Genomic DNA, 24,083 nt, shown 5'->3' on the forward strand with positions numbered 1-24,083 from the left:
CTCACTCTCACTCACTCACTCACTCTCACCGCTCATCTCCCACAGCAAAGCTTCACATGGCATGCACCCGGCCGGGCTAGCTAAGCTCCATCTCTGCAGAGGCAATGCATGTCCCAGTAGATAGACGTTTTGGCCTGCCAGGCCAACACTACTAGTAGTACTGCATGTGTGGCGTGTGCGTACCACAGCACCCACTTATCGCCAGCTGCTCTACTTGAATTAATAACAGGACTGCTGAAGCCAATAAGCGGATCTACACTTGGACAACAATAATGGCCATGTCAGGCCTGATCGCCTGCTCCGGCCTGATGAGCATGTTGCGGTCGTCGCGGGTGGCTTCTTCTTCGTCGATTGCCACCGCCGCCTGGTCGTCCGCGGACGTCGGCAGCGCGTCGACGATGGGGTGCACCTCGGCGCCGCAGCTGACCCTGCCCTCGGTGGGCGTGCCGCCCTTGCTGGTGTCCTTCACGTGCTCCGGCAGCTTCATGATCTCCAGCTGGTGCACCACCGTGGTCGTCGCAGGGTTCTTTTTCCGGTACGCCATGTAGAGCGCCATCTGCGCGACGCCGAAGACGAATCCCAGCAGGTTGGGCACGGCCACGAAGATGTCCTTCTTGAGCGCGCCGTAGGCGAACCAGATGACGGCGCTGAGCACGAGGAAGAAGGAGAGGGAGATGGGCATGAACTCCACGCTCTTGGTCCGGATCACAAGCCTCTGCAGCAGCATATATACCATGGCAGAAATTTAATTGCAAATCAAAGCTGCAGCTTGCTTGCATCTCTAGTCGATCGATCTACTGTATATAGCGCTTAAATTAACGATCGTTTAAGAACACTTACGATGATGCTGAGGGGAGCGACGAAGACGCAGAGCGCGACGGCTACGCAGACCCAGCCGACGACGTGGACGCGGAGGTCGCCCCTGGAGACGAGCATGGTGACGAGGGCGATGAGGCCGAAGAGCCCCACGTCGAGCCCCAGGAAGAGCTTGGCCGTGAGGAGCCTGGCAGTCTTGGGCGCGTACAGCAGGTACATGGCGATGTATAGCGTCTCGATGACGCAGCCCACGCCGTTGATGGTGAGGAGGAGCTCGGCGCCGGACTTGAGGAAGGCGTAGTACATCCAGAGCATGCAGCTGAAGAGCGAGACCACGTACGGGGTGGACTGGAACCCCTCCGTCGACTTCTTGCGGTACACGCGGTAGAACGTCGGGCTGATGCAAATCAAGAACGGGGTAATTAATTAAGCAGAGTTAAGCCGAAAAGTGCTTTTAGCACATGAGCTCCAGTGCTCTCGCTCAGTTAAAAAAATTGAAAAATGTTTTTACAAGTTATAAAAAATCATGAAAATAATTCTGTAGATTACCAATGATACATCCCACAATCATGGAAAATCCCAATCCGAAATTCTTTTTATTTTGACCTGGATAAAAATGACAAATTCTGATGTGTTTTGGAGATTTAAAAATGACTACTCAGATCTACAATTTTGTCATTTTTTTGTAGCTCAAAATATTAAGTATTTGAAATTGATTTTTTTCCCGTTTGTGGGATACATCATTGACTATGTGTGGGATTTTTGCCAGAATTTTTTACAACCCAAACTATTATTTTTAATTTTTTTTAAAAAAACGAGACCACTGGTGCCCATGTGCACCAAATCTCTGTCCGAGTTAAGCAAGAATTGCGTCTTCTCTTTTTTTGCTTGGAGGTAGGTTATTAAGTACCCCCGGACCCCAGCCGGCCGGTTTATGTGATCATTGAGGCAATCATAGAAAATAGAGATCTGTGTATGATGAGTGCTAGTAATAGTACGTGGTGCAGCCACCTAACGAACAGAGCGACGTTTTTTTACGTTTATGTACTATGTTGTCTCCAGGTATAAGCAAGAGCCTGGAACACTGTAGATGACAGTGACCGTTCCCGTGAGTCATGTATTCATTGAATGGCATGTCGATCTGTGGTCTTATTCTTATAGTATTATTTTTCTTTGAATAAGCTAATCCGTACAATATACGAGCAGTACTCCCTTTGGTAGAGTGATTAATCCACGCGATGTAGGCACATGCATATACTACTCGCGTGGAGGGAGTACGTTTTTAGTGGGGATGTAAAATAATGTGTAGAAACAATATGCGTGCATGGAGGCATGGCCGGATGGATGCACATAGATGTATGCTGAATACTGAAAAGATAAAATAGCAAGTATAGGGTGCTTACAGCGGTGAAAGGAACACCATTAGCGAGATTATGTTACCTGCAACAAGAAAAGAAAAAGCAATTGAGCACTGAGAGGGCGTCAAGCAAAGCAAAAACTAGCAAGAAACAAACATGAGTAAAGTAGGTGCCTAGGTAGGAGAATGAAGAAGACAGTGAGTTGTGTACGCTTGTGTGGTGAGCGTGCACACAAGATGCATGTTGTTTGTTTTGGTGCTAGTAACCGCCGGCCTGGCTAGGTAGCGAGAGCAAGGCGAAAAGCTTCTTTTTGGCATGCAATTGCGTGTGCATGTATATTCGGAAACAGAAAAGGTGTTTTAAAGAGGATGATCGAGGAAGACACACAAACGGGATGACCAGAAGCAAGGACGATCTCATAAGAAAATACTACTACTCCAGTAGAATCACAATAATATATATGTGTGACTGTAGTAGTTTGATGAGAAGCGGAGCATGCACAGGTAACAAAAAACAAGCAGATGATTATGTGCATTATTACCTAAGATTCCAAAGGTGAAGGCCCAGGTGTGCTGTTCCATGTTCAAGAAAGCCATCTCTAGATAAGTGATACTAGATAGGTAGGCTAACTAAGGTATAGATCCCAGGCCAGGCCAGGTGCTTCCCTTGATCTCCTGTTGCTCAAGAGAAAGAGCAGTGAACGGAGAGCGAGGGAGCGGTGGTGTGTTGTGAGTGGAGGAGGAGGAGGAGAGGTTGCAGATCCTTGAGGACAGCAATGCGTCCAATATATAGGGAGAGAAGGGGAGGGAGGACGATTGCGTGGCCCTTGATGGGTCCATGATTGCACACTGACTTGTCGCGCGGCCCTCTCTCTCTCTGTATACGTGTAAGCAGCCTGCGTGCCGCACCGGTGTTGTGGTTGTACACACATTCTATGGTACGCTAATCAGGTAAAGCGAGGCGCGCCGTGTGCATCAGTTAACTCGTAACGTCTCGTGACATGTCGAACGCCGAACCTGAGTTGAGGCGTCCAGCTTAAGGTTTGATGAGATGAGAGTGGTTGGTTCCTGGCCGTTCGTTTGGTTTAGACAGAGCGAGAGAGAGAGAGAGAGGGAGAGGGAGAGGGGTGGAGGATGCGCGGCCAGTACCTCTCCCAGCTGTTTGACATCATCAGCCGAGCGCGGCGACGATGTGTGCCTACTCTTGTCGTTAGCTTTTCCTTCATTCCTTGTAACGGCCAACCCATCCGAGGGCGAGGGCGAGGGCGAGGCGCAGGCGCAGGCGAGAATGCATTTGCCGTGTGGCCAGTTGCGCAGCAGCTAGCGCGCGAATGCTGGCCGTCTAGAAAGAACGTGTCTCTATTTTTGTTGAAAAGAAAAAAGGAAATGAAAGCAAGAAGTTGTCCGAGATCTGTGCTGAAAAGACGGGACAGCAGTAGGCGCAGGTGTAACTGCGAGCGATGGGTACCGTACGTGTACTACCGCCGATGAGATGGCTGAACCCAATGATGGATGGACTTGCAATACCGCGCGCCTCCTGCGTTTGGTTGCAACAGCGCATTGATCGCAACTGTGCGTGCCTAACAAGCCCCGCGCAACGCGGTCACATGACACATGCGGCGCCTGTTTCGTGTCCACATCGCCGCGCGCGCCGGACGCCGGGCTGTGCGCGCGCGCGCGCGTTACCTAGCTAAAACCCGGTCCAGCTAGCTAGCTCCATCCATACATAGCTTTGCGGCCACCGCTGAATGAACTGAAGCCGTTGCCGACACGAAAGAGTGCCGCCGATGCGCCTGCCTTTCCGGAGCTAGCTGCGCGCGCGCACCCAACAGGCCACCAGGCGATCTTTACGTGCATGCGTCCTCAAACAAAAAAGAGTCCATTTCTGGTTTCGCTACCTTAGCTTCTCTTCCAGTACACACATTGCCGTTCCGTTCCACGGGGTTTCTTTCCAAACTAAACTCCGCCATTGGCATTGCGAGCCAGCTCCGAGTACGTACGCAGACCACCTAGCTAGCTTGAAACGGCCGGGAGTAGCTTGCTAGTTGCTACCACCACCGGTCCATCTCCTTGTGTGTCTACGGGCGTACGTGCGTGGATGTCACAGGAAGGCCGTTCCCCAATCATCAAGAAACTAATCATATATACTACGTGACCGTGACCTGACGTGACGCCACCCCCGCGCGCTCTATGCCTCGCCTGGCTACTACGGGACGTACGTACACGGTACGCGCGTATACTATAGTATGTGATAGAATATGTATTAGACACGTATATACATGTAACAAGTTGTAATCTGTATTGTACTCTTGGTCTATATAATGAAAAGGAAAAGGCCGGCCCTGGTGTGCCGTGCAAACCAATCTCTTCCAATCTCTAATCTCCTTATGGTATCAGAGCCATAAGCTTCTGCCCTAATCCCGCCGCCGCCGGAAGTCTTCCGTTCTCGCCGCTGCAGTCTCCTGATCGACGACAGCCGGCCCCATGGACACCTCCGCTGCTGCGTCCTCTCCTGCTGCTTCCGCTCCAACAACGGCACCACCAACATCATCGCTGCTGCCCGGTGCGATCTCCACCGCGCCGCCGCCGGTCGCCGGCTTCCTTCGCGCCAACCTCGTCGGTTTACACGGCGCCGATCATCACGCTGCCAACCACCGCCGCTAGCTCGAGCTCCTCCATGCCCGCGCTCGGCGCGATCTCTACTGCCGCCGGATACCAGATGGCCGCCCCTGGATACCAGATGGCCGGCTTCCCGCCAGGGTTTCAACCCGGGTTCCCAAACCATCCGTTCATGGGGACCCCTGGTGTCATCTCCATTGCCTCGGCCATCACAATCCGCCTCACCAGCGAGAACTATCTCATCTGGCGGGCACAGGTCGCTCCTCTTCTTCGGAGCCACCTCCTCATGGGATACGTCGACGGTTCGTCCGTATGCCCTGCTGCTCACACCGTTGCTGATCATGGCGGTGTCATGGTGCCGCAGCACAACCCTCTACACCAACACTGGGTTCAACAAGATCAAGCGATTCTCTCCGCTTTTGTCTCTTCGATGACGGAGAGTGTTGTTGGCATGGTCATGTTCGCCACCACTGCGCGCGAGGCGTGGGAGACACTTGCTGATGCCTTCGCCGCCACCACTATTGCGCGCTCCTCCGGGCTTCGTCAACAGATGGCCGAGCTCAAGAAGAGGGACATGACGATGCATAACTATTTTCACAAGATGAAGGCTCTATCCGATGAGCTGACTAGCATTGGCCAGCCCCTCCGTGATTCGGAACTCATATCATATCTCCTCGCTGGTCTCGGAACTGATTATGATGCCCTGTATGAAGTTGTCAATGCCCGGACTACACCCATGCCGATTCGGGACTTGTATGCTCAACTCATCGCCACCGAACAACGCAAATCAACTCAGCGCGAGAGACCGGCCAGCACCACTATCATGCAGCACACTTTGGCTCAACCTCGGGTGCACCCTATTCCCCGGCACCTCCACCCGCTGCATATGGTGCGTCACGTGGAGGATTTCGTCCACAGTATCGCCCGGACCAGCGCCCTCAGCAGCCTACATGGCAGCCGAAGCCACCATCTTCAGGCGCTCCCAACAAGCCCAACGACAACAGCCGGGCCACCATTGTTTGTCAACTCTGTGGTGTCCCGCGTCACACGGCTTCCAAGTGCTTCAAACGCTTCAACCGCGACTTTCTCGGTGTGGGCAATGATGGGAGTAACACTGAGCGGCAGATTGCTATGGCTGCCAACGCCGTTGCATATGGCATCCATGGAGGGCAGCAGGCGTCCGTAGATCCGGCGTGGTATGCGGACTCGGGGGCTACTCATCATATCACTCATGAGCTTGATAAACTCACCACGAGGGAGCCCTACCACGGCAACGAGCAAGTTCATACAGCGAATGGTGCAGGTATGCGTATTCATAATATTGGTCATGCATTATTACCCACTCCATCCTCTAAGCCACTTGATTTAAATCATGTCCTTCATGTTCCCCATGCTCGTCATAATCTCTTGTCTATGAGTAAACTTTCGTATGACAATAATGTGTTTATTGAACTTCATCCTCATGATCTTTTTGTAAAGGATCGGGACACGAGGGAGCCCATTCTTAGAGGTCGTTGCCATGGTGGTCTTTACGAGATTAAAGCTCCTGTCATCAAGCAAGCACTCAGCAGTATCAAGGTGTCACGTGATATGTGGCATAGTCGTCTAGGTCATCCAGCTTTGCAAGTCGTTCAGCATGTTCTTCATAGTCATGATTTACCTTCCATCATAGAGTCGAGTAAAAATAAGAGAGTTTGTGATGCTTGTCAACAAGGGAAGAGTCATCAGTTACCCTTTCCTTTGTCTACACGTGTAACACAATCTCCATTAGAGATCATTTATTCTGATGTGTGGGGCCCTGCCCAAACTTCTGTCAGTGGACATCGGTTTTATGTCAGTTTTGTTGATGCTTATAGTCGTTTTACCTGGCTCTATTTACTTAAGCACAAATCTGATGTCTATGATGTATTTCTTCAGTTTCAAAAACATGTTGAACGTCTCCTGAATCGTAAAATTATTCATGTCCAAACTGATTGGGGTGGTGAGTATGAGAAACTTCATCCGTTTTTTCACAATTTAGGCATCTCGCATAGAGTCTCATGCCCTCATACTCATCAACAAAATGGCACTGCTGAACGTAAACACCGTCACATTGTTGAGACTGGTCTTACTCTTCTTGCACACTCATCCGTACCATTGCATTATTGGAATGATGCTTTTTCTACAGCCTGTTTCTTGATAAACCGGCTTCCTAGTCGCACCATTGACATGAAAACTCCCCTTGAGCGTCTTCTTAATGAGTCTCCTGATTACACCTTTTTTAAGGTGTTTGGCTGCGCTTGTTGGCCACATCTTCGACCCTACAATAATCATAAACTTGAATTTCGCTCCAAGAAATGTGTCTTTCTCGGGTATAGTTCGTTACACAAAGGTTACAAGTGTCTTCATGTTCCGTCGAATCGAGTTTATATTTCACGGGACGTCATCTTTGATGAGACTGTTTTTCCTTTTGTCAACTTGCCTATTCCCCATACACCACCACCTGTCACAGAATCTTCCCTACTTACAGCTGACCAGTTTATGGATACTGCATATGCCCCGCCTTTGCTTGCTAACCATGGTGCAGGTACGGGACGCGAGCTCGCCTGGAAGTTCTTACTCCAGTAAAATGATGTTTCTAGTCATGTTGATACTTCTCAGCTGCCGCATGACGATCGAGAGCCCGTGTTGCATGGCTTGCCCTCGGGTTTGGTGCCCGTGCATAGCTGGCCGGCGCCTGGCTTGACTCCCTCGGGTCCTGCACCGAGCCGGCTCCCAGAGGAGACGCATGCTCCCGCGTCGTCCGCGCCATGCATGCGGTCGCCTGGGCTAGCTTCTGCTGCCATGGACACTGCTGCAGACCGTTGCTCCTCTCCGTCCGGTCACACTCCGCCTCTGTCCCCTGGACGCTCACGCCGAGATGTCGCCGGCACATGCCTGCGAGCTGTCTCCCGCATGCGCCTGCGCCGCTGCCGCCGGTACCATTTGATGCGATAGCTCCATCTCCTGTACCTCCTGTGCAGCCTAGCTCCTCTGCAAATGCACCATCTGCACCAGCTCCTCGACCAGCTACCTGTCGCAGTCATGGCATTGTTCAACCCAAAATCCGTACTGGTGGTACTATTGCCTAGAGCAGCATTTTAGCGGCACAGGAGGCGTCCAAAGACACTGCAAAACCGTATGATTATTGTGATGCCCTTCGTATCCCTCACTGGTGTGCTGCCATGGAGACAGAATTTTCAGCTCTTCAGGAGAATGGTACTTGGAATCTTGTGCCTCCTGTTTCGGCATAAATTTGATTGACTCCAAATGGGTGTTCAAGGTAAAACTGCGTGCCGATGGCTCGTTGAAGGCTATAAAGCTCGCCTCGTTGCCAAAGGGTTCAAGCAAAGGTATGGACTGGATTATGAGGAGACATTTAGTCCCGTGGTTAAGCCTGCGACTATTCGATTGTTGCTTTCTATGGCTCTTTCTCGACGGTGGCACCTTCGTCAACTTGATGTTCAAAATGCCTTTCTCAATGGCTTTCTTGATGAACAGGTCTATATGCGACAGCCCCTGGTTTTACTGATCCTGATAAACCTGATCACTACTCGCCATCTTGTCGGGTCACTCTATGGGTTGAAGCAGGCTCCTCGGGCTTGGCATGCTCGCCTCGCTACTGTCCTTGGCTCCTTGGGGTTTTCACCATCAGCTACGGATACTTCACTGTTCATTCTTCAGCGTTCAGATATCACCATTTATCTACTGGTCTATGTTGACGACATTATTGTCATTAGCTCCACATCGGCAGCTATTCCCAGGTTGATTGCTCAACTCAGGTCTGCGTTCTCAGTCAAAGATCTTGGTGTTTTGCATTATTTTCTGGGCATTGAGGTGCATTCACCCTTATCTGGCAGTCTTTTTCTTCGACAACGCAAGTATGCACTTGATCTTCTTGCTCGTGCTGGTATGTTGAAGTGTAGTCCTTCTACTACTCCCATGGCGTCATCTGAACGGTTGTGTAGCACTGATGGTGATATTCTTTCATCTGAGGATGCCACTCGTTATCGCAGTCTTGTTGGTGGTCTTCAGTATCTTACAGTGACACGGCCAGACTTGTCCTTTGTTGTCAACAAGGTCTGTCAGTACCTACATGAGCCCCGTTCTTCTCATATGACTGCTGTCAAGCGGATTCTTCGGTATGTGCGTTTCACTATTGACAGTGGACTGCTCCTTCGGTCCTCTCCTTCTACCTTGCTCTCGGCATTCTCTGATGCAGATTGGGCTGGTTGTACTGATGATCGGCGCTCCACGGGGGGATATGCTATATTTTATGGAGGCAATCTGATCGCCTGGAATGCTCGTAAGCAGTCTACAGTGTCCAGGTCGAGTACCGAGTCTGAGTATAAGGCTCTTGCTAATGCCACAGCAGAGCTTGTTTGGGTTCAGTCATTGTTACAGGAGCTTGGTGTCAAACAAGCGCGACCTCCGGTGTTATGGTGTGACAACATCGGAGCGACTTACCTGTCATTGAATCCAGTTTTTCATGCCAGGACGAAGCACATTGAGGTTGATTTCCACTTTGTCCGTGAGCGAGTTGCTAAGAAGCAGCTTCAGATTCGGTTCATCTCCTCTAAAGACCAAGTTGCAGATATTTTCACCAAACCACTCCCTTTGCCATTGTATGAGCATTGTCGACGCAATCTCAACCTTTTGTCACCGGCTGAGATTGAGGGAGGGTGATAGAATATGTATTAGACACGTATATACATGTAACAAGTTGTAATCTGTATTGTACTCTTGGTCTATATAATGAAAAGGAAAAGGCCGGCCCTGGTGTGCCGTGCAAACCAATCTCTTCCAATCTCTAATCTCCTTAGTATGAGCTAGCAGCATTACCCAATCCCAAACGCCAAACCTCTCTTACAGTACTATCATTGCGCGCGCCAGAATTATTGTTGACGCTAATTAATGGCCCCCATCCATCCTTTCATCACCTGCTAGTACTACTAGCAACAACAAGAGAAGAACGCATGCATGGTCATTCTTAATTTGCGACGCTGCATGATGCCTGCTGGATCCTTATCATTACCACGCCTGCACGCCTCCTCCAAGTCCAACACAAGAGACTAGACTAGACTACACTAAGACTAATCACAATGCATAGTATCATATAGAAGTATCATGCGTATGATACTACTAGATGTTACCATCTTCACAATGCATGGTATCATATACTAGTATCATAGTCTCCATATATTAATTGCTTTGTAGAATCTCAATGAAAATATATGTACAAGATTTACTTGATATTAATTTTTCTTGTAGTATGTGCTATGATACAGTATCTACCTATGATACTAGTAACCACTCTCTCATCCTTAATTACACTGCCACATCAGCATTTTGCATGCATGGAATGCATGATACTACATATGATACTCCCATTGTGGCTAGTCTAACGTATTTTTGTCAGGTCTTGTATATGTTGCCCCACGTTTCCAACATGATGCCAGCTAGGTTTCATTTTTGTTTGATAAAAATAATATTAATATCAAAAGATACCAATTACACTTAGTCTGTGCAACAACGCGCAACCCTAGTGACAGTACGGATGCATACAGCTAAAAAAGAGTAAAGAAAACTAAGAAATAAAAATCCCGCTACAGCTTTCTAGGCCTAACAACAACAATACAACCACCACCGTGACAACACCTGAAATACAGACTCTCCAAAAACGACGCCTCCAAGATGTTTCACTCCCTCTCCTTCCATTTTTATGGGATAGTATAGGATGCTCACGTATATAAATGTAGACTACATACTCATACATGGCTATATATATGTATGTTTTTTTTTGAAGAAACATATACCGAAATTAATTGACGCTGCTTAGGAGCATGCTACAAATAATTTCTTTTAGTAGGGATAAAACAATTGGAGCCCAATATTGCTTCGAACGATTAGTAGGGATAAAACATATAAGTGGCAGCTCTAAAAATGGGTTGAGGGCCCCAGCAAAACTTACATATGGCACTTTTTCATAAAAATAACGATTTGTGGGAAACATCGAACGTGCCGCGCGCCGCACCATCATTCCACAGTCCGGGCATCCATCCAATAGGTTCTCCCAAACATTTATAATAGTGAACAAATGGCCTCATTTCTTCTAGTATCTGTCTACTCTCCATACAAATTTATTGAGCTCATAACGGCTTTAAGATAATGGATAATTATGCGTTATTTGCCTGTTAATAAGTGAATAAATTTCTGTATCTAACTATTACATGCTAGCTATACGTTGACTATAAATAATATGTCATCTTGTGTACAACCATATATCGATCATCTAGATATACTGTTGAACTTGCTCTCAAACCAACTTTCTATGCATCTGCATACATGCAAATTCTTTGGTCCTCGCTAATTAATCAGCATAACTAACAAGAGGAAGATAAGAAACTTATAAAGACCTCCTTGATCTTTTGGTCGGCAAACTATACTCCATTTGGTCAATCGATATTTCTTTTTCTCACTATCCCCTTGCCAAAAAAAACTTGACCGGAAATAATCCAATCGTTTTAAGTCTCCTTTGGGCAATTGGAAGAAAGAGATCATATACAGTACCATGTTACTTAGCACTGAATTAATAAGGACCAATCTTCCTCCCAAGGATAGTAATTTACCTTTCCAACTAGCTAATCTTAATTGCAATCTCTCCTCAACAAGCTTCCATTCAGCATTTGTAAGTCTCCGATAGTGAATCGGAATACCCAAATACTTAATAGGGAACTAGACAAGGTGATCCTCTATCGCTAATGCTATTTAATATAGTGGCCGATATGCTCGCCGTCATGATTGAACGCGCCAACGCTGGTGGCCAAATTGAAGGTGTTGTTCCTCATCTAGTTGATGGAGGTTTATCTATCCTTCAGTATGCTGATGATACAATTCTTTTTATGGAACATGACATCGAAATGGCAAAGAATCTGAAGTTAATACTTTCAGCATTCGAGCAACTATCGGGTCTAAAGATTAACTTCCATAAGAGTGAGTTGTTTTGTTTTGGCGAGGCTCAGGATGACGTCGCCCAGTATGCTGAATTATTTGGCTGTGGGCAAAGTCAGTTCCCTATTAAGTATTTGGGTATTCCGATTCACTATCGAAGACTTACAAATGCTGAATGGAAGCTTGTTGAGGAGAGATTGCAATTAAGATTAGCTAGTTGGAAAGGTAAATTACTATCCTCGGGAGGAAGATTGGTCCTTATTAATTCAGTGCTAAGTAACATGGTACTGTATATGATCTCTTTCTTCCAATTACCCAAAGGAGTCTTAAAACGATTGGATTATTTCCGGTCAAGATTTTTTTGGCAAGGGGATAGTGAGAAAAACAAATATCGATTGACCAAATGGAGTATAGTTTGCCGACCAAAAGATCAAGGAGGTCTTGGCATTCATGACCTGGAGGTCAAGAATAAGGCCCTCCTTGGCAAATGGCTTTTTAAGCTACTTACTGAAGAAGGGGTGTGGCAAACCTTACTCAAGAGAAAATATGTTGGCTCAAATGCTATGTCTCAGGTTTATTGGAAACCAGGTGATTCACATTTTTGGTTTGGCCTTATGGCAACGAAGAAATTCTTCTTTCCATATGGCTCCTTCTCTATTAGGAATGGATCGGAAATTAGATTCTGGGAGGACAAGTGGCTAGGTAATACCACCCTCCGTGAACAATATCCGGCTTTATACAATGTTGTGCGCCATAAAAGAGATACTCTCGCCAAGGTGATGGAATCTTCCCCACCTAATGTGACGTTCAGAAGGAGCATTGTTCGTCCTAGACAAGCATCTTGGAATGCTTTGCTTCAACGTTTGGATTCGGTCCAGTTGACGCAGGGATCCGATGTGTTTCGATGGAATCTCACCGAAAATGGAAAGTTTTCGGTAGATTCGATGTACAAGGCTTTAATCCATCCTGAGGTTCAAGTCGATAGTAATAAAAAAATTTGGAAGATGAAGATCCCGCTTAAAACGAAGGTATTCGCTTGGTATCTTCGTCGCGGGGTCATCTTAACAAAAGATAATCTTGTAAAACGAAATTGGCATGGAAGTAAATCGTGTGTCTTTTGTCATCAAGACGAGACAATCAAACACCTTTTCTTCCAGTGTAAATTCGCGAGGTCTATATGGTCAGTCATCCAGATAGGTTCTACCTTATATCCACCACGTAGCGTTGCGAACATTTTCGGCAATTGGCTTAATGGTGTTGATCCTAGGTTTAAGATACTTATTAGGGTGGGAGCGATTGACGTGATATAGTCGCTTTGGCTATGTAGAAATGACAAGGTTTTTAATGATAAAAATGCTTCTCTTTTGCAGGTTATCTACCGGTGTACGGCTACACTCCGTTCTTGGTCTCCTCTACAACGTGTGGAGTATCGAGACCTCTTTATGGAGGTTTATACACGGTTGGAGGACACGGCGAGGGATATTTTTCCCAACACGGGTGGCATAGAAATCTTCGGATTGAGTCACATTCATCTGTGGCGCTACCTTAGCTTTTCGTTTTTTACTATATGGATTGTACTCGTCTTGATGGTGTAACTGTTGGCTCGAACGGTTGTGTGCATCCTAGTTATGCAGAGGCTGGATGTAATGCTTAACTTAAGTAATAAAACATCCTTTATCGAAAAAAAAGAAACTTATAAGCTATTTTTCCACTGTCAGCATTAGCTTCTCGGACGCATTGCTCTTTTGGTAAGCCTATTAAAACCGCTTAGGAGGGAGTAGAACTCTATGTATACGGTGGCATGTGCAAAGTTGGAAGCAAAGGGTGGGCGGGAGTCGGCAGAGACGGACCACGTTAGGCTGCACGCTCCCATCATGTCGGTCAGGGGACTCACCAGAGAAGGGCAACGGTATGCCCTTCCCGTCCGTTGCAACAGGCGCAGGGAGGAGGCCAAAGGAAGGACGAGGAAGCTAGCGGCACACGTGTCCCGTGGTCCATTAACAACGGCCACCTCTTTCTGGTGCGCAGGGTCGGGCAGGGCTAAACATCAATGCGGTCGACACGTGCACAACACGGCCTCATCGACTTCCTGGAGTAAGCTGTAAAAGCTGCTCGCTCCTTGTCGCAGATACTACTGTAGTATCTTTCCACGACCATGAGGAGCAGAGCTCTCATGTGAAATCGCCACTGCCACTTCTGTGTAACCTAGCTAGCCACGTGGCCGTTGTTGCCATCGTTCAATTTTAAACCTCCTTCGCTTCCATGCATGCATACATTGAGACATACTGTGTCAAGAGACGGAGTACATCTGTACATGCATGGACGCATGGTTGCTTTTCGTATCCAGCGATTTTGAAACACAACTTTATTTTGTACAAAATCCTAGTTTACCACATACGTATGTACAAATCACATATTTTTTAAACATAGCACATTTATAAATATGTATTTCCTTTGTTGAAAAAAAGATGCTCTATTTTTTCTAGATACGGACGTATCCATAACTAAAACGTATCTATATATCTCCATGTTTAGATAAATTTGAACAGCTTTTAGAGATGGAAAGAGTACATACACTCACCTACTATATAAGAAGATTGCAATACGATCGATAAAGGTTCAATCTATCGAAAACTCCAAATGGAGCTCGTCCTACACGTAGGACGCTATCTAGGCCTTTGATGTGCAAAAAGATTGGTGAAATCAGTGTGTGACGTTGGTGTATTAATTCCACATGTATGCGATCCTTTCTCTTTTTCTGAAGAGTGATGCTATACACACGATAAATATTGTCCGATTTCTGTACGATCGAACATACCACACGCAGGGATTTGGCTTTGGGCTGGAACAGTGATTTGGGTTCCGGAGAAAATACCTGCTCTACGACCCATTCCATTAGGTGAAACGTGTGTAAACAAATACTCCCTTTCCGGGCACAATTACTTGCTTCTCTAGCTCATCCCTTTCCGGACACTACACATGTGTATTAGGGCATCTCCAACGGGGCGACGCAAACGGACACCGAGGGACCGCTTGCGTCCGCCGGGCCGAAAAATCCGTCGGGTTCCCGCTCCGGCCGGGGCGACGCAAAGTGACCGGGCCATCCATCGCCGCCCTGCACCTCCGCGAGCGCCGCCCGGCCTCGGCGAGCCTCGGCCCCGGCGTCGGCGATTTCCGCCCGGCCGCAGCCGAGACGCTCACACCCTTGCCACGGCGGTGTCCACCATATAAAGCCATGGCGGGGCAGGAAACGGCGTTGCGGCCGCGAGTCGTTTCCCGCGCGTGCGAAACGCCGACGAAACTTGCGAATGTATTGGGCAAGCGCGGGAACCGACAAATAGTCCGGGGTTGTTCGTTTTGGTTCGTGTGATAAGAGGAAACAAAAACCCTGACCCAGTGGTTCTACATAAACGGATCATGGTTGTCCGTGTGTAGTCCCACTTTTCCCGCGGGCCCACCGTCATGGTCGGGGCTACTCGCAGTCGAGTGGCCTCCCTGTTGTCGGCGTGGATAGTGGGGCCTACATCATCAAGGTCTTGCCGCGAGTACGCTCCTGATATGCGTGCGGCGCTAGAAACTGGCCGCAGACACGATCTTCTACATGTCGCAGTCATGGCCGCGAGAATATTTTAACAAGGCTCGGCAGTACTGCGGGTGTTGGTCTGAGGACTTGTGCACCGGCCGGGGAGAAAAATAATTTGCACCATGAGAAAGGAGCATCGTACCCAGATCGTACATGAATCGTCGTGTGTGAAGCATTTTCGTTTTCTGAAAACCCAACAGTGGCACGTGATCTGAACCAAGGTGGGGCACTGCCGACACTGCACATAATGCATCTGAAGGAGCGCCACCCATACTTGGTGCATTTCTGAATCAAAATTTTGATTTCTCACTTATGATTTAAGATATCACCATTGTTCTCAATCTCCGATAGCAACACAAAATGCAAAAATAAAATTGATATTTATTCGTAATAGTTCATCGCCCATGGCCTCGCGGTGTGGTGCTCGCCCCTCGGCTCCGACGTGAGGAGGTTCACAAGCGCCATGGTTGCCGACTTTGTCGCGCCCTTGCCATCCGTCGTTGACGCGAGACGTTGAGGATGCCGACGCGTCGTATGCCAGCGTTGTGGTCATCGATGTCGATGCCAGCGCGACTGCCGTCCGCAACTGCAGCCATGCTGCCTCCTTCACCGAGCGCACGGCCCTTAGCATCACACTGAGGAGCCTGCCATCAGGTGGCCGGTCTGGTACCTGGAGCACCAGTCGTCGCCGGTGAGCGACGCTGCGCCGGTGCAGGAGAAGCCGCGTAGTGGTCGGAAGCTTATAAGGTAAGCTACACGAGCAGCAGCTTACGATACCAGAATTTGGAAATTAATTAGTATAAGACTAACTGATTTATTTGGTATCTCACAAGATTATGTCAACCTAGAATTTTGAAGACGAATGCCACGAAGAGCGAGATTGGATGGAAAAAATTTAGGGTCCAAGAAAATATCAAAATAATCAAGAGAGGAAATCAAAGAAATCATAGACACAAGCTAGAGTGTACTCCGCCAACGCAATATCCATGCCACCACCGAAAACACCTTCTACTGCCCGCGCTATTGAAGCACAACACGCTGGATGACGAGATCTCTTGGCTGATTTTCTTGCCGCCGCCCCCCGATTGATCTGCATTGAATCTGGAGAGCACCGCGGCAACTGTGTCCAGCGCCCTCGCGCCCGACGAAGCGCACGCCCAACTCAAGCACTTCGACCACTCTTCCTCGCGCCGCCCATTACCTGATCTGCGTCGGATCGAGGAAGGTGAGGAAACCACCGTCTAGATGCGACCTGGAGTAGTTTTTTCTTTATCTGAGATCATGACATGCCCCAGTCGGCCCAGGTAGGTGGAAGGGAGATGGACCAACCCTATACGGTCCCAATGTTAAAAATTGATATTATTTGCGTCGTATCAGAGAGAAATTTGATTTTGGCCCAGATCCTCAGGTCGAAAGAACAACGAGGATAGCGAGCTACCTGTAGCTCATCCGCCATACGTCCACTCTCTTCAATCTATGTAATAAATACAACGGTAATCATGTTGCACAACACTTTTCCTTCCTTTCATCTCATATATATAAGAAGTACTCTCTCCGTCCAATGAACATGCGGGATTTTCAAAAAAAACTTAAACATTTTGCAAAGAAACACTTCCTCCCCTTAATTAGACTAGTCACAGTAGGAAATAACATAGAGTAGTAACATACCTTCATTAATTAGTTTGTAGAATCATTGTATCTTGGGAAAGTGTGATGTTACAGTAACTACTACGAAGTTACTCCCACTATGAGTAGTCTTAGGCCTAGTTCTTTTGGTGGCTTCTCGGAGAAGCTTCCCTCCCCCAGCTTTCTGGGGAAGCCGGTTCTAAAATTTTCCGAGACTTCTAGAATAGCTAAGGCTAAACTAATTTGGAAGCCTCACAAAATTTTATCACCGGCTTTCCCAGGAAGCTGGGGGGAGGGCAGCTTCTCGAAGAAGCCGCCAAAAGAACTGGGCCTTAAGCTACTCCACCAGCCTAAGACTACCCACAATGGGAGTATTAGTATCATGCATCACATGCATGCAAAAAGCTGATGTGGCAGTGCAATTAAAGAAGAGAGAGATGGTAGTAGTATCATAGGTAGATACTGTATCATAGCACGTAGTACTAGAAAATTTAATGCCGAACAAATCTTGTACATATATTTGCATTGAGATTCTACAAATTAATTAATATAAGTAGATTATGATACTAACATATGATACCATGCATTTTGGACATAATAACATATAGTAGTATCATACGCATGATACTTCTATATGATACTATGCATTGTGACTAGTCTAAGAAGTGCTTCCTTTCATGCCATAGTAATTATTGTGCATGCCGCAACAGTTATTAAAGCAATGTTTAAAATCATTTCCAGCCAGCTACAATTAGCGCGAAATTAGATTACACTTCCCGCGGCGTGGACCGAGGGGCTAAATAGGAAATTACCAGCGAGGAGGCGTACACGTCCACTCTTTCACGGATTTCTCTCGTGGCCGAACATCTACTCTTTGACGGACGGAGGGAGAATACTGAGGGAAATCTACTTCGTGTCGCCCGACCGCTCATTTCCCCCTTCCCTTCTCTCCTCTCTCCCCTTCCTTGACAGCTCCGAGCGAGAGGCCGGGCCTCTCCCAAGTCTTCTCCGGCGGCTTTGCCGGCCGGAGATGGCGAGGGAGGGGTGCCGGAGTAGATTTTAGGACTCTTTTTCCAGTTTTTGGCTTTATGCCGGTAGTTTGGAGTAGGGCTCAAGATTTTCTGGATCAGATCTTGAGCAGTTCGTGTGTGTGGCTTCGTCTTCTCGAGCTCCGGTGGTCGGAGACGACGAGATCTGCCACCCGGCAATCTCCGTGTATAAGATCCACAACTTCTACCCCTGGATCTGTGTTGCTGGGCTCCCATATCTTCCTCCTCTGGCCGGCCTTGGAGGCGAGGAGAAGAGGAAGGATGGTGCCAGTAGCTGCGACTCTGGTGGTAGGCAGGGGTTTTCTCCTTGCCTGGCGTGTCGACGCCGCGTCAGCCAAGCGCCGCTGGTAGGCTCCGCTGTTCTTCCATGGTGGAAGACGGGGAGTTCTGCTTCTCCGGCGCGCCCCTGCATCAATAAGCGCCTTCGCCATCTCTGCTTCGGTGGCTGATACGTCTCCAACGTATCGATAATTTCTTGTGTTCCATGCCACATTATTGATGTTATCTACATGTTATATGCACACTTTATGTCATATTCGTGCATTTTCTGGAACTAACCTATTAACAAGATGCCGAAGTGCCGCTTCCGTTTTCCGCTGTTTTTGGTTTCGAAATCCTAGTAACGAAATATTCTCGGAATCGGACGAAATCAACGCCCGGGTTCCTATTTTACCCGGAAGCATCCGGAACACACGAGAACCGCCGGAGAAGGGGGCAGGGCCACCACACCACACCCCGGCGCGGCCAGGGGGCGCCCCTAGGGTGTGGGCCCCCGGAAGCCCTCTTGCGCCGCCTCTCCGCCTATATAAAGCCCCCGACCTAAAAACCTCGGGGCGTTCGACGAAAACCACGAAACCTTCCGGAGCCGCCGCCATCGCGAAGCCAAGATCCGGGGGACAGGAGTCTCGGTTCCGGCCCCCGCCGGAGCGGGGAAGTGCCCCGGAAGGCTTCTCCATCGACACCGCTGCCATCTCCACCGCCATCTTCATCACCGCCGCTCGCTCCCATGAGGAGGGAGTAGTTCTCCATCGAGGCTCGGGGCTGTACCGGTAGCTATGTGGTTCATCTCTCTCCTATGTGCTTCAATACAATAATCTCATGAGCTGCCTTACATGATTGAGATTCATATGATGATGCTTGTAATCTAGATGTCATTATGTTAGTCAAGTGAGTTTTACTTATGTGATCTCCGGAGACTCCTTGTCCCACGTGTGTAAAGGTGACGAGTGTGTGCACCGTGTGGGTCTCTTAGGCCATATTTCACGGAATACTTACTCAATGTTGAATGGCATAGTGAGGTGCTTATTTATATCTCTTTATGATTGCAACATGTTTTGTATCACAATTTATCTATGTGCTACTCTAGTGATTTGTTATTAAAGTAGTTTATTCCTCCCGCACGTGTGCAAAGGTGACAAGTGTGTGCACCGTGTTAGTACTTGGTTTATGCTATGATCATGATCTCTTGTAGATTGCGAAGTTAACTATTGCTATGATAATATTGATGTGATCTATTCCTCCTACATATGCATGAAGGTGACAGTGTGCATGCTATGTTAGTACTTGGTTTAGTCTTTCGATCTATCTTACACTAAAGGTTACTAAAATATGAGCATTATTGTGGAGCTTGTTAACTCCGGCATTGAGGGTTCGTGTAATCCTACGCAATATGTTCATCATCCAACAAAAGTGTAGAGTATGCATTTATCTATTCTGTTATGTGATCAATGTTGAGAGTGTCCACTAGTGAAAGTGTAATCCCTAGGCCTTGTTCCTAAATATCGCTATCGCTGCTTGTTTATCGTTTTATCGCGTTACTACTCGCTGCGTTACTACCGCTTGTTTACTCGTCCCGGGCAAAGCACTGTTCGGTGCCGTTGCTACTACTTATTCATACCACCCGTATTTCACTATCTCTTCGCCGAACTAGTGCACCTCTTAGGTGTGTTGGGGACACAAGAGACTTCTTGCTTTGTGGTTGCGGGGTTGCATGAGAGGGATATCTTTGACCTCTTCCTCCCCGAGTTCGATAAACCTTGGGTATCCACTTAAGGGAAACTTGCTGCTGTTCTACAAACCTCTCGCTCTTGGAGGCCCGACACCGTCTACAAGAATAGAAGCTCCCGTAGACATCAAGCACTTTTCTGGCGCCGTTGCCGGGGAGGAAAGGTAAAAGGCTCTCATACTACGGTCTCAGGTAAAGTATTTTTCCGGCGCCGTTGTGTGTGTGCTCAAAGCTATTTCCTTTAGATCCTGCAATTGCATCTTGGTGTTTCTTGTCTACACTAGTTTGGCATAATGTACAAGAGTGAGCTTCTTATTCTATTTCCTGATTTAAAACATGGATTGTTTGATGCGAAAATTAAAAAACCTATGAAATCTTATTTGCATGCTGGTAGTAATATTAGTATGAACGCTTTGAACACCATTGTTGATAATGATATAGAAAGTTCTAAGCTTGGGGAAGCTGGTTTTCATGATCTTTTTAGTCCCCCAAGCATTGAGGAGAAAATTTTCTTTGATGATACTTTGCCTCCTATTTGTGATGATAATAATAGTGGTCTTTTGGCGCCACTTACTATGGAGAGTAAATTTTATTGTGATTATACTATGCCTCCTACACTTGATGAGAATAATAATGATAGCTACTTTGTTGAATTTGCTCCCACTATTACTAATAAAATTGATTATGCTTATGTGGAGAGTAATAATTTTATGCATGAGACTCATGATAAGAATGCTTTATGTGATAGTTATATTGTTGAGTTTGCTCATGTTGCTACTGAAAGTTATTATGAGAGAGGAAAATATGGTTGTAGAAATTTTCATGGTACTAAAATGCCTCTCTATGTGCTGAAATTTTTGAAGCTACACTTGTTTTATCTTCCTATGCTTGTTACTTTGCTCTTCATTAACTTGTTTATTTACAAGATTCCTATGCATAGGAAGCATGTTAGACTTAAATTTGTTTTGAATTTGCCTCTTGATGCTCTCTTTTGCTTCAAATACTATTTCTTGCGAGTGCATCATTAAAACTGCTGAGCCCATCTTAACGGCTATAAAGAAAGAACTTCTTGGGAGATAACCCATGTGTTATTTTTGCTACAGTACTTTGTTTTATATTTGTGTCTTGGAAGTTGTTTACTACTGTAGCAACCTCTCCTTATCTTAGTTTTGTGTTTTGTTGTGCCAAGTAAAGTCTTTGATAGTAAAGTAAGTACTAGATTTGGATTACTGCGCAGAAACAGATTTCTTTGCTGTCACGAATCTGGGTCTAATTCTCTGTAGGTAACTCAGAAAATTATGCCAATTTACGTGAGTGATCCTCAGATATGTACGCAACTTTCATTCAATTTGAGCATTTTCATTTGAGCAAGTCTGGTGGCCTAATAAAATCCATCTTTACGGACTGTTCTGTTTTGACAGATTCTGCCTTTTATTTCGCATTGCCTCTTTTGCTATGTTGGATGAATTTCTTTGATCCATTAATGTCCAGTAGCTTTATGCAATGTCCAGAAGTGTTAAGAATGATTGTGTCACCTCTGAACATGTTAATTTTTATTGTCCACTAACCCTCTAATGAGTTGTTTCGAGTTTGGTGTGGAGGAAGTTTTCAAGGGTCAAGAGAGGAGGATGATATACTATGATCAAGGAGAGTGAAAGCTCTAAGCTTGGGGATGCCCCGGTGGTTCACCCCTGCATATTCTAAGAAGACTCAAGCGTCTAAGCTTGGGGATGCCCAAGGCATCCCCTTCTTCATCGACAAATTATCGAGTTCCTTCTCTTGAAACTATATTTTTATTCGGCCACATCTTATGTACTTTACTTGGAGCGTCTGTGTGCTTTTGTTTTTGTTTTGTTTGAATAAATTGGATTACATCATGCTTGTGTGGGAGAGAGACACGCTCCGCTGGTTCTTATGAACACATGTGTTCTTAGCTCATAATATTCATGGCGAAGTTTCCTCTTCGTTAAATTGTTATATGGTTGGAATTGGAAAATGATACATGTAGTAATTGCTATAATGTCTTGGGTAATGTGATACTTGGCAATTGTTGTGCTCATGTTTAAGCTCTTGCATCATATGCTTTGCACCCATTAATGAAGAAATACATAGAGCATGCTAAAATTTGGTTTGCATATTTGGTTTCTCTAAGGTCTAGATAATTTCTAGTATTGAGTTTGAACAACAAGGAAGACGGTGTAGAGTCTTATAATGTTTTCAATATGTCTTTTATGTGAGTTTTGCTGCACCGGTTCATCCTTGTGTTTGTTTCAAATAACCTTGCTAGCCTAAACCTTGTATCGAGAGGGAATACTTCTCATGCATCCAAAATACTTGAGCCAACCACTATGCCATTTGTGTCCACCATACCTACCTATACTACATGGTATTTTCCCGCCATTCCAAAGTAAATTGCTTGAGTGCTACCTTTAAAATTCCATCATTCACCTTTGCAATATATAGCTCATGGGACAAATAGCTTAAAAACTATTGTGGTATTGAATATGTAATTATGCACTTTATCTCTTATTAAGTTGCTTGTTGTGCGATAACCATGTTTATCGGGGAACGCCATCAACTCATTGTTGAATTTCATGTGAGTTGCTATGCATGTTCGTCTTGTCCGAAGTAAGGGCGATCTACACCGAGTTGAATGGTTTGAGCATGCATATTGTGAGAGAAGAACATTGGGCCGCTAACTAAAGCCATGATCCATGGTGGAAGTTTCAGTTTTGGACAAACATCCTCAAATCTCTAATGAGAAAAGAATTAATTGTTGTCAAATGCTTAAAGCATTCAAAGAGGAGTCCATTATCTCGTTGTCTATGTTGTCCCGGTATGGATGTCTAAGTTGAGAATAATCAAAAGCGAGAAATCCAAATGCGAGCTTTCTCCTTAGACCTTTGTACAAGCGGCATAGAGGTACCCCTTTGTGAAACTTGGTTAAAGCATATGTATTGCGGTGATAATCCAGGTAGTCCAAGCTAATTAGGACAAGGTGCGGGCACTATTGGTACACTATGCATGAGGCTTGCAACTTATAAGATATAATTTACATGATGCATATGCTTTATTACTACCGTTGACAAAATTGTTTCATGTTTTCAAAATCAAAGCTCTAGCACAAATATAGCAATCGATGCTTTTCCTCTATGAGGACCATTCTTTTACTTTCAATGTTGAGTCAGTTCACCTATTTCTATCCACCTCAAGAAGCAAACATTTGTGTGAACTATGCATTGATTCCTACATACTTGCTTATTGCACTTATTATATTACTCGATGTTGATAATATCCATGAGATATACATGTTACAAGTTGAAAGCAACCGCTGAAACTTAATCTTCTTTTGTGTTGCTTCAATACCTTTACTTTGAATTATTACTTTATGAGTTAACTCTTATGCAAGACTTATTGATGCTTGTCTTGAAGTGCTATTCATGAAAAGTCTTTGCTTTATGATTCAGCTTGTTTACCCATGTCATATACATTGTTTTGATCGCTGCATTCACTACATATGCTTTACAAATAGTATGATCAAGTTTATGATGGCATGTCACTCCGGAAATTATCTTTGTTATCGTTTTACCCGCTCGGGACGAGCAGTAACTAAGCTTGGGGATGCCGATACGTCTCCAACGTATCGATAATTTCTTGTGTTCCATGCCACATTATTGATGTTATCTACATGTTATATGCACACTTTATGTCATATTCGTGCATTTTCCGGAACTAACCTATTAACAAGATGCCGAAGTGCCGCTCTCGTTTCTCGCTGTTTTTGGTTTCAGTAAATCCTAGTAACGAAATATTCTCGAATCGGACGAAATCAACGCCCAGGTTCCTATTTTACCCGGAAGCATCCAGAACACACGAGAACCGCCAGAGAAGGGGGCAGGGCCACCACACCACACCCCGGCGCGGCCAAGGGGGGGCGCCCCCCTAGGGTGTGGGCCCCCCAGAAGCCCTCCTGCGCCGCCTCTCCGCCTATATAAAGCCCCTGACCTAAAAACCTCGGGGCGTTGGACGAAAACCACGTAAACCTTCCGAGCCGCCGCC

The 24,083-nt window shown here is 46.4% G+C and overlaps 1 protein-coding gene across 1 annotated transcript; it reads right to left on the reverse strand.

The window, feature by feature from the left end:
- Positions 1 to 253: 253 nt before the first annotated feature.
- LOC124687143 (bidirectional sugar transporter SWEET15-like) lies at positions 254 to 2,770 on the reverse strand. The gene is made up of 4 exons (XM_047220970.1): positions 2,716 to 2,770; positions 2,220 to 2,256; positions 841 to 1,213; positions 254 to 715 (listed from the first exon to the last, which is right to left on the reverse strand). The coding sequence occupies exons 1-4, from the start codon at positions 2,768 to 2,770 to the stop codon at positions 254 to 256; spliced, it is 927 nt and encodes a 308-aa protein (XP_047076926.1).
- Positions 2,771 to 24,083: the final 21,313 nt, after the last annotated feature.

This window comes from Lolium rigidum, chromosome 2 (genome assembly GCF_022539505.1).
Source record: "Lolium rigidum isolate FL_2022 chromosome 2, APGP_CSIRO_Lrig_0.1, whole genome shotgun sequence".
Taxonomy (NCBI): domain Eukaryota; kingdom Viridiplantae; phylum Streptophyta; class Magnoliopsida; order Poales; family Poaceae; genus Lolium; species Lolium rigidum.

Bases quoted from the DNA above. Each gene is read 5' to 3' on its own strand.
- LOC124687143 (XM_047220970.1), bottom strand. From the start codon at position 2,770: ATGGCTTTCTTGAACATGGAACAGCACACCTGGGCCTTCACCTTTGGA. The intron at 2,257-2,715 runs GTAATAATGCAC...TTCTTGTTGCAG, and splicing joins CTTCACCTTTGGAATCTTAG to GTAACATAATCTCGCTAATG. The intron at 1,214-2,219 runs GTAAGCACCCTA...GATTTGCATCAG, and splicing joins ATGGTGTTCCTTTCACCGCT to CCCGACGTTCTACCGCGTGT.